Consider the following 16851-nt stretch of genomic DNA (forward strand, 5'->3'; position numbering starts at 1 on the left):
TGAACCATCCGTTTTGCACTGAACTGTGAGAAGAAAGTGACTTGCATTCAATCGATAGGCACAACGATATTTTGACATCTCTACGCGACACACTTCCCCTCCTCTCGCCCTCTTAAGGTATGATGAGATGGGGAAAGGATAGTGAGGGATTTGCTCTACGGAAGCTGAATTAGTACAGCTACTCCAACGAGAGTGACGCCAAAAAGTCATCCAAGGAAGAGGTGGAGCTCTCAGGAAACCGGCTGGCGAAGACGGCCCGCACCGAAGCCGCGCGCTTCCTGATGCCATCGTCGACCATCACCCTCTCGATCCCCGCCACCACGTCTTCCTTCGTCAAAGCCGCCGCTGAGCTGCAGTTCTCGGAGTTGCGGATCGCGCATCCGGTCCCCAGGCGGCGCACCACCAGCTTAGCGTTGTGGTGCTGATCCCCTCGCACCGGCCACGTTAACATCGGCACCCCACACACCAGCGCCTCCACCGTAGAGTTCCACCCGCAATGGCTCACGAAACCCCCTACCGACGGGTGGCCCAGGATCAGCAGCTGCGGCGCCCACCCCCGGATCACCATCCCCCGCCCCCTCCCCTCGGTTCGCCTCGCCACCGCCTCTGCGGAAAAGAAGCCGTTACCACCGTCGCCGGTGGCCTCTATCGGTTGCCCCGCCGGGTCAAACTTCCTCGACTTGGTCTGCATGACCCAGAGGAAGTGTCGGTTCGACTCGTCCAGAGCGGCCGCGAGCTGGGAAAGCTCGTCGTCCGCGGGGCTCACCAGTGACCCGAACGAGACGTAGATCACCGACCTCGGCGGCTTCGCGTCCAACCACTCCACCAGCTCCTTCTCGTCGACGCCGAACTCGTGTCCCGATCGGACCTCGCCATCTCGCACCGGTCCGGCCGCCGCCCAGAACTGGTCCGGCAGCAGCGGGCCCACGCCCCACGTTGGCTTCCCCGCCTTCTTGGCGACGTAATCCAGGAAGGGACGCTCCAGCTCGTCGCACGTGTTGACAAGCAGCGCGACCGCACCGTCCGCCCCAGCTATCCCCCTCCGTCGTCGGGGCCCACCGACGCTGCCGGGCCCGCCGAAGGGCTGGTGCCGGCTGCTGATGTCGGAGGTAGTAAGGGCCATCTCGGCGGGCAGATCCGGGATGGTGACGGCGGTGGAGAGGGGAGCGGAGGCGAAGTCCTCCGGTGAGAGTTCCCAGGTTGCGTGGTCGAGAGCGGCCGCGCAGGCGCCAGAAGTGAAGAAGCTGACGACCGGGACCCGGTGCTGGACGCAGGTGTCGATGAGGCCGCTGATCATGTCGTCGACGATGACGCAGAGGGGAGGTTTACGAGGAAGAGAGGAAGGAAAGGAGGCGTCGTGGTGGTGTTCTAAGCCGAAATGCTGGAAGATTCCGGCGAGGAGGTCGTGGAGGGTGTCCTCCAGGAGCTGGGGCTGGATGCGGTTAGTGGGGGGAAGGGAGAAGTCAACGATTCGGACGAGAGGGTGGGGAGGAGAGGAGGCGGAGGAGGAGGAGGGGAGGAGGAGGGTGACCTTGTAATTGCGGCGGGCCAGGTGAGCGCTGAGTTGGGTGGCCGGGAAGATGTGCCCCGCGTGCGGGAACGGCACCACCAAGATCTCGTCCATGGATGACCGTCTTACTTTAGCTATATGTAGCTGGTCAGGGTCGACGATTGAAGCTGAAGCAGAGGATTTGAGATACGTATATATAGAGAGAGATCTAATAGCAAGCGAAGTGCTGCTACGATCTTTACAGGAGGAGGAAGAAGCTGAATTGGATTGCGCTCGCAGAAGCGTTTCGTCTTACAAGCCGGCGGTGATGCTTGGGGCATTTGGACCACCGAGATTCCATTCTCAGATGCCATTCTTCTTCCCTCGCGAAGACGACTTCGTAGTCAACTCCTTCATGTTCAAGTTTTGTGGTCTCTACCTCCACCGACCGACTTGGCAGCAACAGCGACTGGCGAGGACATGGAGCTCGATCGGGCATGTCTACGTAGGGGGTGGCGTGCGTAGGAAAAGCTGCAACGCGCTAATGCATTCTACCTACTGCAAGAAAAGCTTAGTAGAACTGCCTGCCCCACACGCTTCCGGCGACACTCCGGTGGACACGTCAACGCTTCTTCTCTGCCCATAGTTCTGGCTCCTGCGAAGTGGGCCACACAGGGCACTACTGACGTGACGTGTGGGCTCCATGTCTGGGAGGACACGGAGCGAACTTTCCATTATTGACGTGTCAAATTAGGCCGCTCTGTTGACCCCACGCGACATTTTCTTTGGATACGAGAAGTCCACAGAGTGGGGCCCAAGGGCATGAAGAACAAAAAATGAATTAAAGCTCGGAGATGCGACGTTATTTACTGCACATTAGATCAACATCATATAAATTATGCGGCGCTCTACCAACTAATCATTAGGTTTGAGTCAAAAAGAAACCCAACCAACATTGGGCCAGCCCGGCCCATCAAGTCAATGAAGATTCCATCAAGCTGGATCCATGGAATAGCTGGTGATCTACCATAATCATGTTGATGTACGTAATGACTCAAGGGTTATCCATGGATCAAAAGAAATAGGTGTGAAGGGAAACGGGGATTACGAACTTGTAGATGAAGTTGATGTTGCAACAAAATAACACGGCCAATTAACTGTGGTTAAAATAGAATTTACGAAAGCGATGACATGCTTTGACGTACGTTTAAACGGACAACAACAACATAGGATGTTGCTTAGCTGACTAAGGTTGCTCTTACTTTGGACTTTTCCTTCTCATCGTGTCCTATTCGTTGTTGTTTGCACAATCTCATGTGGTTGGAAGCTGCTACCATATTGCGTGTGCTTGTTGCCGGTGATGTTTACCAAGTAATCTTTGTCCTCGTTATCCTACGATGGATTGTCGTTCTTAGTGAATTGTATTGATATGGATAGCATGATGATACATGGATTAATAGGAGCAAAGCAAATATGAAGGCTTAGAGTTGTCCACATTTCGATCATATTATCCTCGAATCTCTAACAAATGGAGCCCCACTCCTCACCTCGCGTCAACCAGGCGTGAAGAGAAACAAGAGAACATTAAATGGGTGGCTCCTTGCACTCAATATCTATCATTGATGCAACACCATCATTAATCTTCCAATAATTAGGTGGGTTGCCTTGCCATGGTTGTACGTTTGTAGAGAAACGAACAACGTCAGGGAAGGAGCGAGAGAAGGAGGAGGAGGAGGAGGAGGAGGAGGATTCTGTGCTTTGGCATTGCAGGCCCAACACTGAGACTGGCGGAGGGGCCTCCCCATTCCATGCTCCATACGTTTCTCCCATTGCCAGATCCATTCCTATACTCCATTCCCTCCTCCTCTCCCCCTGTGTAGTGCTACTGTATAAGAGGAGGTGCCGCCCTTGCGACTGATGCTTCGAAGGCGTCCGTGGACGGTCTTGTTTAGGTGAGGAGACCCTTGTTGGAGAAGCAGGTCACGTGCAGAGGCCCGGCTTCGACCCTCATTACCTCTGCACGTGATCCTCTTCTCCAACATGGATTCCTCACTTTCGTCGCTCCTTCTCCTTTCTCCGATGCGCATTTGATCTCCGTCTCTTTCAGGTTGATGATGTTTTTGCAGGTTTTGAACCCCCCCTTTATTTTGTTTCCTTCAAAGATCTAATCTTTCGTTCAGGCATAAAGAAGGAGCGTTCGATAGCACAGCCTTGAATAAGGAAGGGAACAAAACGAGAGAGAGAGAGAGAGAGCCGTAAACTTTAATTAATTAATTATATAAATAATTAATTTCGATTGAAGTTTTATTTTTTATGCTGAAATTTAATTTAATTGTTTTTATAGTCATATACTTTCGTTGCACAATTTTCTAAATTTTAAAATTCTACAAGATAAATATAATATTAAATGTAATTTATAAAAGGTAAATAAAAAAATTATTAGTTTAAGACATATTAATTTTGAATTGATTGGTATTATTGATCTCATATTCGAATTCGTCATTTATATTATTTGATATAATAAATCAAGTGTCCGTCATCACACATTTGGTGGGCACCGTTGGATCGTCCATCTCCGCTGCAGCGGCCGTCCCCCACACCGAAAGGAAGAAATAAGCCAGAGGAGATAACCCAAAGCACCTCCGGCGGAGGGGGAAAGCTGAAAGAAGCATGCAGCATCACACTCTTTCCTGTTGTGGAGGAGTGAGGGCCAGCTTGCCGCCGCCGCCACTGTCATTCCGGTGGTCGAAGATTAAGGTTTGCAACTCCTTCCTTCTCACCCACGACACTATGCCGTCTTCTTCTTCTTGTTCTGACCTTACCAGTTCTCGTGGCAGAGGGAAGGCGGCCGACGCCTTCCGCGGTGTGCACGAATCGCCGCCCAGTTGGAACTGAAGCCTCCTCCCTACTCCTTGGTAAATCTGACTACTTACTACGCAATAGCAAAATATGATTTTGCCGTAGCGCCTTTGAATTCTACCTCCTCCTCTGTCTGTCCGGCATGATGGCTCATTCTTTTCTCATCTGGTGGTGGTGGGCACAGAGCTCTTTGGAGCCACACATGAGCCGCGAGACGTTGGAATACCACTGGGGAAGGCATCACCGTGCCCATGTTGCCTCCCTCAACAATCTTATCGCGGGGACGGACCTGGACGGAATGGGACTGGACGAGATCGTCGTCGTCTCCTACAACAAGGGCAACCCCCTCCCTCTCTTCGTCCATGCCGCCCAGGTAACAGTAACCAATCATCCTGACACCCTGGAGACTCCTACTTCTTGTCTTTATCTTCTTTCCAGCCGTCTCGGCGTCTTTTTGCTTGCCATTCCAAGAAAACAAAATTAAATGCATCACGCTTACACTTGTGTCCGTGTTGCGTGTGAATTAGTCAATCTGATTCAATTACTGGCTGTGGTACCCTGCTGTTGTGCATTTCTAGTAGAACATTCTTTGGTGCGCGCAATGTGCTTGTGAGTTTGCCTCTTCTAGCTTGCACTGTTGAATAATTTAGAATGGCTTAGGTAGTACGACCAGGTCTTGTGTCAAATAACTGTAAGGACTCAAACTGAGTGATGTTTGGCACTATCTTTCTTTTACATTCTTGCTGTTTGTGATTCATTTGCTTTCTGGATGTGCTACTGCTAGGTTTGGAATCATGATTTTTTCTGGCAATCCATCAAGCCAGGCGGTGGAGGACGACCATCTGGAAGGCTTATGGAACACATCGAGAGGGACTTTGGTTCATTTGATAGAATGTTGGAAGAATTTAAAAGAGCTGCACTGACACAATTTGGTTCTGGGTGGGCTTGGCTTGTCTGTAAGTCATGACCTGCTCTATCTCTGAGGGCACTGCTGCTAAAAATTAATTTAAGAAAAATGTGGTTTTAATTGGATTTTATCTTCCTGCTTTTTTCTATATCAGACAAGGCAAACAGATTAGATGTTGGGAATGCTGTTAATCCATGTCCTTCAGAAAAGGACAACAAGCTTGTTGTGCTAAAATCTCCAAATGCAGTGAATCCTATCGTTTGGGATTACTCTGTAAGTGTTATCTCCAATTAAAATTTTCATTTTGGTTTTATGTGACTAACAATTATACAATTGTTCTTGTGAATTACCCACTGTATACAATATTATTTCTATAAAATGTTATTTGTTGAGATAATCATGATCAAGGTTTGGAATTTCGTACCATTTTGGAATTATGGTACGGCGTATCGAGCGGTACGCCTAATTTAGGCGTAAAATCTTCTGAAAGTACCTAAAAATAGAAAAAAAAAATTAGGATAAGGTTTTTAAGTTAGAAATAAATATACATTTAGTATATGTTTAGCAAAATCAATATAAATTAGGTAAGAATAGTGTCACATATCTTTTTCGGGCTTTAAGGAATAGCCTTGTGCAAGGTTCACAATTTCGATCAATTACGAATTATCCTTCTGTTAATATTCAATTATATATAGAAAATTATTTGAATGATTAGATTATTTTGTTACAATATAGACTTGAAAATTCAAATGAATTAAATAATCATATATGTAGATATACCTGATTGCTAATTCTACCATCAAAATGAACGATAGGCCTCCACGGATGGTGGATCAGGGTCCTCGATCCTATGTATCTGCATATCAATATGATATGTTTGTTAGACCCAATCCTAAAATTGATCCCACAACATAATCTATTGATACACCATATGCTATTGGTGCATCAATGTGGTGATAATCGTAGGTTGATCATCATGAATCTCATGTGTTCGAGGCGACTCTTGAGGCATGTATCGGTGAATATCAGAGCTTCTACTTTCGTTACCGATCTGTTGCTCCGTATCATAGTGTTGCTCGAAGAAGTATGACCAACTATCATCGTACTGTTGCTAGTCGTAAGATTCTCCATAATACAACGGCTGTAAATACGATAAGTTTTGTTCTGTGTCTACATTGTATAGGCTCTATCGCATCTACTCAAATTTATCCACTGCCTTGCTCTTCCCCTTCCGTGCATAAATTTGACTTATACCTTGTCGACGTGTACCGCGCGGTAACGGTCGAAATTTGTATCGGGTGGTAATGATCGAAATTTCGACCGTTACCGTACGATACAACCCCGTATCGTCTGATACGGGGCTTTATCAAGCGTTTTGCCTGGTAGTGGGCAGACCAGTATGTACCACTCGGTACGGGTGGTACGATTCAAAATTTGAATCCTTGATCATGATATAAGTTTACATATGTAGCAGGGTTGGGATCACTGGAACCATGAATCTAGGGTTTAACAAAACATCATTTTTTCCCCATTTAGATCTGCCACCAGTTTCTTGTTTGACTGTGTTTATTTCGAGAATGATAATACACATTGGATATCCAACGCACATTGTTATTTCGAGAATGATAATACACATTGGATATCCAACGCACATTGTCATTTCTCCTCTGTTAACTTAGGTTTGTGTTTTTCTAGAGTTTGGCTTGCTGTACGGAAGTATAAATAAAAGTACACCAAATCTGTTTTCTTTTTTCTCTTTTCTTATAGATTGGCAACTAGGATTTTGATATATGGACTCATCAAGAAGGCAAAGATAGCATGATAGATCTCGTACAAAATCAAATTGACAAAAAAAAAACAAATTTGAAAGGAAAACTATAAATGATTGCATGTATATTCATATCTATATTGCTATGCCCTATTAATTGTATGTATCTCTTTAAAGAACTCTGTGTTAGAATTAAATATAATCTTTTTGAATCTTTTTAGGAAGTACAAGATTTGCTTGAAATATTTGACTGTTAGTGGATACAATAATAATAACTAGGAGGAATTTAGATTCTTGATATCCTGATCCAACTTTCTTGTGCTGCAGAAATGATTCCTTTAGTTGCAAACCAAACTTGTTCATCGAATCTAGCATTAAGAAGAAAGAATGGGTTCTTCAGTATGGGTGAACTTGCCTTCGATTAATAACTTGGTCTTTAAGCATTACAGACAAGATTCATGTTTTACAAATTGTTGATCTGGTAGGTTAATTAGATCACTCTAATTGAATACAAACTATTGAACCGGTAGGTTAACCATACATCTTTATGATTGGTATCACAGCCCTTGTGACTATTGACACCACATCTTGATCGTTTTTAAATTTTTAGGCATTTGGCTAGATCTGCATCATTAAGTCACTGTGTCAGTAAGATGATATTTCTATCCATATTCAAATTATATTTGTGACAACTTTGGTTCTCTGTTTACCTTATTGTAATTCATATTATGTAATCTCTACTGATTAGTTCAGATCTAACCAGAAATTGTTGTCTTGTTGCAGCCACTCCTTGCCATCGATGTCTGGGAGGTAAATTCTTCTATGAATTATTTTACTTTCACCTTTCCAGATTACTTTGTAACTTGACCGTGATGCAAATTTTGTTTGGCCACACAGCACGCTTACTATCTTGATTACGAGGTCAGTTCCCATAAACTCTGGTTTATGCATGCGCACTTGGAATAAACGAGTAACAGCATCACATTTGAGAGCATTTGTTCTGCAGAATCGAAGAGCTGATTATGTTTCCATCTTTTTGGAAAAACTCGTTTCATGGGAGGTGGTCAGCGATAGGCTTGATGTTGCAATAGAGCGAGCAGCTGAGAGAGCCCGAGAAGATGAAACAAGAAGACAAGAAGACGATGCAGCGGTTACCCACAGTGAAGCGGTGGAGATGTACCTGGATAGTGATACCGATGATTCGGAGGCTGAATGAAAACATAATTTTGCAGATAATGTGATGTGAAACTGTAGGAAATTTACCTTGAGTGTGGTGCTGCACGTACCATTTTTTGTTGGGATTGAACTTCTAGCTGGTTTAGCAAGTATATTAATGAGCTAGTCTCAGGAGTGCACGCGACTATGTAATTGAAGAAAGCATACATGTATCCATATGATATTGGCAGCTCTGGTTGTGGTTCTATTTGCCATTTGGTTAATGGAAGTTTTAGTTTGTGTTGGAAATTTAAGATGATTAGTTTCAGTCAAATTGGTCAAGGTTAGCAGGTCAAATACCAATTTAACCAAGTATACATAATCGGATTCTTTCAATTCTTAGCGATATGAAATTATTCTCTAAATCTTATATATATATATATAATTTCATACATGAATATTTTCAATCGTCGTTATCACCTTCTCTTTGGAGGCCAAATTAACGGCCAAAATAATGTCTATTTAATTTTACAAGTGAGGTGATCTTTCTAGATGATTAGAAGTGAGTGGTCCATTGATGTGAGATCATTTGATTGGGTTTGTAGTTCTTTGCTTGTTGGAGTCGATGATCACGGGATTGGTTTCTTCGACCGAGAGGTTTCTTGTAAGATAGAATAAGACAGTAAGGTATCTCCGACAACTTCTCTATCATACTTTAGTTAGTAGGAATGTTTAAAGGTTTCTAAGTTGCAAAAGAGTTTGAAAACAAAACGATAAAATAAATCTAAGATATCAACAAGGTCTTAAGGAATGAGACAAATCAAATTGGCTATGTGATGCCCCTATCCAGACAAAGCACTTTAAAGGTCATAAGAAAGACGACATAAATCTAAGATATCAACTTAGGTAGCATGATAGATTGTTCATAGAGTATGAGAAATAAAATAGACTAATAAAATGAGAAAACAAGATTACAATGTAGAATGATCGATCAAACCCTATGAACAGCACTCGATTTCAAATTGTTCGACGATCCAAAATAAATGTACAAAAGAATTCCCATCCCCAACCGGCCATCCCTAAGTAAAATATAATTATCTTTTTGATATGTAGTTTTCGATTTTTACGGATTTTGCACATCAATTTTCACGACGATGAACATCTTTTTGAGATATTTGAGTTTTTATTTTTTCTGTTCTTTCACTATACACATTTTTCTACAAGAGATATCGAGTAGCGAAAGAGTCATCGATGTAAATGCTAAGTGGTACAACTCGACAACTACCAATGCAAATACAAAGTGGTGCTGCTTGACAGTTGCATTGATAGTCCTTTCACTACTTGACAACCTCATTGATGCTAATTCAGATGTAGTGTGGCAAAAGGATCGCTTGATAATTACGTCAATGTCAACGTAGCTGCAAAGCAACTCTCACCTCTTATTGTTGCTCTTCTCATCCACAATAGTCATCCACAACTCCTAGTAATGCTATCATCCGCCACCACTAGCTAAAACATTAAAATTATTTTTTTACTCTTTTTTTTTAATGTTTTCATTGATAAAAGCATCAACATTAGGTTAAATAAACATATATGTTTTACTTTTATTATTATATAGATAGATGCCATTAAAACTTTTTTAAGTGTAGAGATCGAGATATTAAAGGTAATTAATCTGAGGAGGTAGTATCTAATTAGCCCTTAAGTTGGTGATCCTTTCAACTAATTTAATCACGATCTAATTCACCCAATGTAAATTATATATTTTCAAGTCATTTATAATAATTTAATCAAAAAAATATAAGGATATTTACCAAAATATAATGAAGGAAGTACTATTGCAATAATATAATATTAATACTTTGAGTTTTTTCAAATAATATTAATTTTTATTTTATTTTTAGGTGAAATATTGGCATATCCATATTCACACAAAAAATATTCATGTAAGATTGATACTATCATCATAAAATAATTTACTACTTTTGGGTACAACTATAAGGATATGCAAATCAATATCATCCTACCCCATCACATAATTATTGAAAGTAGATTTTCCTTTAAAATTATCTAAATCTCATAATCAAATATATTATTATGAATATTTTTTTAATATTATTTAGGATTAAATTTTTAATATAATTTTATAAATTATTGATCCAAATTAACTATAAGACTAATACAACAATAATTAGATTTTATTTATAATATATAAAATTTAATTAATAAATCATATAAAAATATAAAAAAATTATAATTTATATTTTTTTTAATGTTTATTAAACCTTTATACTAATTAATCCTGTTTAATTGAGCAGGCTCAAAAATGACTAAACATCAATCCAATTAAATCAATCAAAATTAAAATTAATCAAAATTTGACTTTCTTCAAATTTGATTAAGACTTGATTGAACGAATTTAAATTTAATTAAATATTTAAAATATAATTATGATCAAATCTGATCAAAATATTTGATTAAAATAAATTTAATTAATTAATTTTATAATTAAAAAATAATTTCTGAAGAATATGCGCGGGTCGTCGCCACGCCGCAAGCATCATCCGTTGCCACTTGCATGAGGTGCAGTCATCACCACCACCGTGCGTAGCTATCGCTTACACGACCTCTGGAATCCAGCTGACGTCGGCCACGACGGCAATGCTTCTGCAACCGCTGCTCGTGGTTAGCTACAACACTTGTCGATACAGAATACTCAAACCTGCGCACAGCACTAACTGTAGATTTAGCTACGGTGCTTAATCGCGTGGCACTGCGATGAACCATGCGCTGGCATGTACGTAATGGTGTCCACTTAGCTTTCTGTCCTCGGTCGACGTCCGTGCCCCACCCAACAGAGTCTGGAATAGTCAGAGATGGGATCGGGTGAGGTGTGGCAGCAACTGGCTGGCGCAATTAACACTTCCTCTTTCTACAATCCAATCAAATCATGAGATGTTTCGGTAGATTTGTTATCTTGAAATCAGAAATGACTGACTTTAAGTCTTCGTACGATCGAATGGAATCGAAGAGTATCTGCAACGCCGTGGAACTGCTCCGTTGAATCTCCGAAGCTCGCCACCATCGACCGATGAACCAATCACTCTCGAGGTGGGTCCATCTGTCCTGACCACCCGAGCTAGCAACTTTAAGAGTCAAACTGTTCGCTGTCAGCTTTCTTATGGTGCGGCAGCCGTGGGTGGCAATCTCTCACACCTTGGCACAAACGTCGATGTTCTTTTATTGCATGATGACGAGACGTCCGCCGGAGACAGCAGGCTAAATGCTGTCTCCCTCACCTGGACCTCTAGGCCAAGGTTTATGTCTCCACAGTTGAGTATGGGACCTCCGCCATCGTCCGGACCGGGCGGGCTGCCGTCGTTTGAAAGAAGCCAATTTATGGAAGGTGATGTTTTACGTGGCTCAACTTCCGATCTCAAAAAGAATAAGATGGTGTTTTTAGTTTCAATTATGAAACACTTTATGTTTTATGTTAGTGTAAATAACTTTAAACCGTGGTCTCGGGAACAACGCGATCGGGTTCGAATCTGAATGATGGGGATCTTTCTGAGACGGCCTTCGAGTCCGTCGGGATGGTCGTGACGATGTCGTTGTCTCCTCCGAGCAGGAATTCCTCACATTCACGTCTCACAGGGACCTTCGGCTTCGCTCCTGTACAAAGGTCAGGTTGGGGTGCTCGGCCCGACCTCTTCGACGATCAAATTAGTTGATGTGAAGGGGATTTCAGATGGAGAAGTCCTCTTTCTTCCCTCCTTTCTCTTCCCCCTTCATTCCTCAGAATGTAAGGGTTTTTATAGGAAGAATTACCGTTACCTGATGTGCCTGCTTGTAGGGAGTAGGATCGTATTTCTGATAGCGTCTATCATTGACGTGACGTGAGGGACCGAGCCTGAGCAGGATATTAATGTGTCTCGACAGGCGTTCCAGTCCACGTTGACTGGGTGGCTTATCAAGTTGATAGAGACGAGATGCGTTACCTAACGCAGCTGATGTCACGTGAATCTTATCGTAATTATTATCCTCATCACACTTGTTAATCTATGTTTGCAGATCCAACACAAGTTTGGTCGATCATCGTCTGTAATTGGTTCGCAAATCCTACTTTTTCTCGCTGTCTCTGTCTCTCCATTAATCTGCGCTCGGCAGCTGCTGCTCTCTTCCCGGCCTCTTCGAGTTCGTGAAGGACGGTGGTGCGAGTTTTCTGGAGGGAAAGAAGGGTCAAAAGGATTGACAAGAAAGGGTTTAGATGACTGATTGGCTCGGAGAAACAAGCAATTCACTCTCGAGAGCAACGTTCGCAAAGCTTCGTCGGTGGTAGGCCCTTCGACGATCACATCCCATCTCTACCTCCGAACCTCGATGTAAACGGTTAACGCTCCCCCTTTAATGTTATTTAGATTGCCTAATTGAATCGAGGAGTCAATTAGTAGGGTTTTTTTTTAGAGTATAATAATAAATCCTATAATTTAATTTTAAAAGCAATAAGAACAAAGAATAACATATTTATAATAAAATTTTATTCTTTAAGAATAGATATATTTGATAATATAAGGTAGAAGGCATTTAGATCATTTTTAAGATTCAAATTATTCGATCAAGTCTCCAATTCTGGCTTTTTTGTCCACTTTTTTTTCCCTCCCCCAAAGAAAAAAAAAGATTTTATTCAAGTTAATCTTATATTGTTTCTATTGAAATATTCTGGTAATTAGGATACTATTCCAAAGTTGATGGATCTCATATTCAACTGTATATAAGAGCATATTGCATAGTTTTTGATAGATCTCATCATATTCAAATCTACATAGAGCAATTAATATAATAAATAAATAAGAAAAATCTACATTGGTTAGAGAGTTGAAAAAGTCAATGTTGTCCATTAGCACTTGGCAAAATTTCTTAGAGTGAGAAAATAAATAGTCGATTAAATATTAAATGAATTTTAATGCTAGAAGCTTTTTTTGTGTATGTTGAATCTCTCACATGTGTATACAACTTCTCGGCAGGACCAGCGAGCTTATGCCCACCTCACCATCTGCACCTCTTAAGCATTTCCATTGTGTCGTTTGCGAAGAGTCTGACTTTGGGAGAGGGAGTGGGCGAGCCAAATTAATGTTCACCGGTGAGGCGATCGACTAGGCTTTTATACATCATCTTGTTGCACTTCTCATGCATCTATCGTCAACTTCTTCTTCTTCTTCTTCTTCTTCTTCTTCTTCTTCTTCTTCTTCTTCATAGGGCCTGTGTGTGCAACCTTGGGAACCAAAAAGAAGAGGAGGCGAAGAAGCAATGGGTCGAGAGCACGAAGTTCGAGTGAATCGAACCACGGTCGCCGACGAAGCCTCCCTTACGGGAGCCGTGAAGGACTTGGAGGCCGGCGAGTCCTGGCCGTCGCGGGGCGGACCGGATGCAGCGCCAGTAAACCGCCTCAGCAGCCGAGAAAAGGACTCCCTCGCGGCCGTATGCGACGCCTTCCTCCCCTCCATCCATGTCCCCCACGCTCCCCACCAGTCCCTCCGAACCTACTACGCTAACTCCGCGTCCATGATCGGAACACCGGAAGTTGTACGGCCACCACTGGTTCAACAATTCAGCTTTTGGAAGTTGCTGGTTAGCCACCGACCAATAACGAACGTTCACCGTGTGCAGGTGGGAGGGTACTTATCCGAGAGGCTCCAACATCCTCGGCTGTGGCAGCTGAGGCTCGCGCTGTGGCTGCTATCCACGTGGTTCGGCACGTTCATCCTCTGCGGCACGAATAGCCTCTCCTGCCGCTTCCCTTTCTTCCGGAGCTTCCCGGAAGTGGAGGCGGCGCGGCGGGAGGATATCATCCGGTCGTGGTCCATGAGCTGCATCTTCTTGCTTCGGGTGTTGTACAAGGGCTTCAAGGCTATCGTCGTCCTCTTCTACTTCACCCAGGTGAGCGCTTCTTATCATCGCTCTGTCACATTGCCGCTCTGGCGGTCGGAATTAGCTCCACAAAACACATCGAGATGGTTGGGCACGGTAACTAAGCACGGTGCGCAGCTGCAGGACGCACATCAGGTTGATATTGATTTACAAACATTATTAGGTTTTAAGAGATCTTTCTATAAGGACCCAAAAACAAAGTTGACTTTAAAGGATCCAAAGTAAAATGGTCATCCTTTCAGATTCAGCTCGACGTTTTCCTTCCAACAGTGCACTAAATGCCTCTTGCACTAACTTGCTTCTTTTAGTAGTCGATCAAATATACGTGTAGATAAAAGGTTATTTCGTCAAAAATGTATTGAATCGAATTATGTATGGAATGTAACGTAAGCATTCTTATCATCCCATTCTCATTTATTATTTCTCCAACATCATTTTCTTCTTAATTTGCTCAGAAAATTCCAAAATAATATATCCTTTCTTCTTTCTTTAATATAAAAAATAAAACCCTTTTTTTTTTTGTGTTCGACATCAGAACAGTACTGCTCATTATTCTGCATCGAGTCGGATATAAGTTCCTTGAGTTGAGATTTGGCTTAAAATATCTCTCTATGATTTATACCGTATATGAAACAAATCTCATAATGACAAAAGTTCCACTGTTATTTACCATTACAAGATCTAACTCCAGATGATCATGGGCAGCTGAACGAGAAGAATGAGAACCCCGCTTGGGAGGCGATTGGCTACGTCGGGCCCGATCCTAAGCGGGCAATTAAGAGCAGCTCGGAGGAGGAGGAGGAGGAGGAGGAGGAGGAGGAGGGAGCACGATACGGGCCGCTCTACAAGGCACTGGTACACATGGCGGGCCCAAAGGATGTCCTCTGCACGTCCCTGTCCAGAGCTGGCCTCTCCCTCGTCACCTCCCAAAGCCAACCTGACGGCTTGAAGAGCAAACCCCTTCCTACCATCTACTGCGACGCTGTGGTCGTTGGATCAGGGTCCGGCGGCGGGGTGGTCGCTGGAGTCCTGGCCAAGGCTGGCTTTAAGGTCGTCGTCCTGGAGAAAGGTGGCTACCACGCCCGGACCAATCTCACCCTGCTCGAGCGCCACACTCTGGATCACATGTACGAGGGCTGCGGCGTCCTCACCACAGAGGACTTGGGAGTGTTCATCCTCTCTGGCTCCACTGTCGGTGGCGGTTCGGCGGTCAATTGGTCGGCGTCCATTCGCACCCCGGACCACGTGATATCCGAGTGGCGGCATGAGCACGGGCTGGAGCTCTTCGACAGCGACGTCTACGCTGAGGCCTTGGACGCCGTAAGTGGTCGCATGGGCGTCCAGTGCGAAGTCCGCCACGAGAGCCTCGCCAACGCCGTCCTTCGGAGGGGGTGCGCCGAGCTCGGATACCCGGTGCAAACGGTTGGGCAGAACGCGCCGCCCGACCACGACTGCGGCTGGTGTTGCTTCGGGTGCAGGGACGGGAGCAAGAAAGGGACGTCTGAGACGTGGCTCGTTGACATGGCTGAGTCAGGAAACGGCGTGATCATTCCGGGTAGCAGAGCCCTCAGGGTTCTGCACGCGGACGCGGGAAGGAACAAGAACGTCGCCGCCGGGGTCGTCTTCGAGTTCAGGGATGGCTGGAGGGGGAAGAAGGAAAGGTGCATCATCAGGTCCAAGGTGACCGTCGTCGCATGCGGGGCACTCAACACGCCGGTGCTACTGAAGAAGAGTGGCCTTCGGAATGCAAACATCGGGAGGCACCTCCACCTCCATCCGGTGGTGATGTCGTGGGGCTACTTCCCCGAGTCCGATTCGAGGTGGCAGCCGAGCAAAGAGAACCAGGAGAAGATCACCAGTTACGAAGGCGCGATCCTCACGACGATGTCGACGGTCGTTTCCAACTTCGCGACGTCCGGGTACGGCGCGGTGATCCAGACGCCGGCACTGCACCCGGGGTTGTTCTCAGTGGCCACCCCGTGGTTGTCCGGTGCCGACTACAAGGACAGGATGGCGCGGTTCTCGCGCACCACCCACATATTTGCCCTGGCCAGGGACAGAGGGTCCGGCACGGTGGACGCATCGGGATGCATCCGGTATCGCTTGGGGGCGGCGGACGAGAAGAACCTTCAGAGGGGACTGGAGAAGATCCTGCGTATCATGGCAGCCGCAGGGGCAGAGGAGATCGGGACGCAGCACTGCCATGGCGACCGGCTAAACGTCAGGTCGGCGAGCTCGCACCAGTTCGAGAGGTTCGTGAAAGCGACAAGCGGGAAAGATCTGATGGATCTGTCGACGCCGGTCTACTCGGCTCACCAGATGGGGAGCTGCCGGATGGGTATACATCCGAGGACGTCGGCCGTGAACTCCCGGGGGGAGACGTGGGAGGTGGAGGGGCTGTTCGTGGCGGACGCCAGCGTGCTCCCCACGGCGCTCGGGGTGAACCCCATGGTCACCGTGCAGGCGATCGCCTACTGCACCGCGCACTCGGTTCTGGAGGAGCTGAGGAGGAGGACGAAGCGCGAGAATAATCACAAGAACTGATACAGAGGATATTACCGTAATTATGTATCCTGTAAGGATTATTTCGGCTAATTACATATCATATCTAATAATCAATAAAAATATCATAGAATTTATCACTGAACACATACTGATTCAACCTCTCTTCAGTTTATCATTGAGCACACGTAGTATTTCTGTCTATAGAATCGATACGGTAAGAAAATATAAAATTAAATATTT

General features: G+C 44.7%; 3 protein-coding genes across 5 annotated transcripts; 2 read left to right on the forward strand and 1 right to left on the reverse strand.

Annotated features, from left to right (window-relative positions):
- Positions 1-26: 26 nt before the first annotated feature.
- Positions 27-2332, reverse strand: LOC103972219 (UDP-glycosyltransferase 73C4). The gene has a single exon (XM_009386479.3). It carries the CDS (start codon positions 1622-1624, stop codon positions 179-181), a length of 1446 nt encoding a protein of 481 aa, XP_009384754.2. The 5' UTR covers positions 1625-2332; the 3' UTR covers positions 27-178.
- A 1692-nt stretch (positions 2333-4024) lies between these two features.
- Positions 4025-8492, forward strand: LOC135584988 (superoxide dismutase [Fe], chloroplastic-like). 2 transcript variants are annotated; one of them, XM_065173251.1, is made up of 8 exons: positions 4025-4246; positions 4315-4404; positions 4533-4721; positions 5133-5304; positions 5410-5528; positions 7807-7833; positions 7921-7944; positions 8030-8492. In XM_065173251.1, the coding sequence occupies exons 1-8, from the start codon at positions 4160-4162 to the stop codon at positions 8237-8239; spliced, it is 918 nt and encodes a 305-aa protein (XP_065029323.1). In that variant the 5' UTR covers positions 4025-4159; the 3' UTR covers positions 8240-8492. The 2 variants fall into 2 exon arrangements, with proteins under 2 accessions (XP_065029323.1, XP_065029324.1); XM_065173252.1 differs by having other exon boundaries at positions 4026-4246; positions 4327-4404.
- A 4710-nt stretch (positions 8493-13202) lies between these two features.
- On the forward strand, positions 13203-16755 carry LOC135652436 (long-chain-alcohol oxidase FAO4A-like). 2 transcript variants are annotated; one of them, XM_065173362.1, is made up of 4 exons: positions 13203-13318; positions 13435-13761; positions 13846-14115; positions 14812-16755. In XM_065173362.1, the coding sequence occupies exons 2-4, from the start codon at positions 13486-13488 to the stop codon at positions 16648-16650; spliced, it is 2385 nt and encodes a 794-aa protein (XP_065029434.1). In that variant the 5' UTR covers positions 13203-13318; positions 13435-13485; the 3' UTR covers positions 16651-16755. The 2 variants fall into 2 exon arrangements, with proteins under 2 accessions (XP_065029434.1, XP_065029435.1); XM_065173363.1 differs by lacking the exon at positions 13203-13318 and having other exon boundaries at positions 13352-13761.
- Positions 16756-16851: the final 96 nt, after the last annotated feature.

Source organism: Musa acuminata, chromosome BXJ3-11 (assembly GCF_036884655.1).
Source record: "Musa acuminata AAA Group cultivar baxijiao chromosome BXJ3-11, Cavendish_Baxijiao_AAA, whole genome shotgun sequence".
Classification (NCBI taxonomy): Eukaryota; Viridiplantae; Streptophyta; class Magnoliopsida; order Zingiberales; family Musaceae; genus Musa; species Musa acuminata.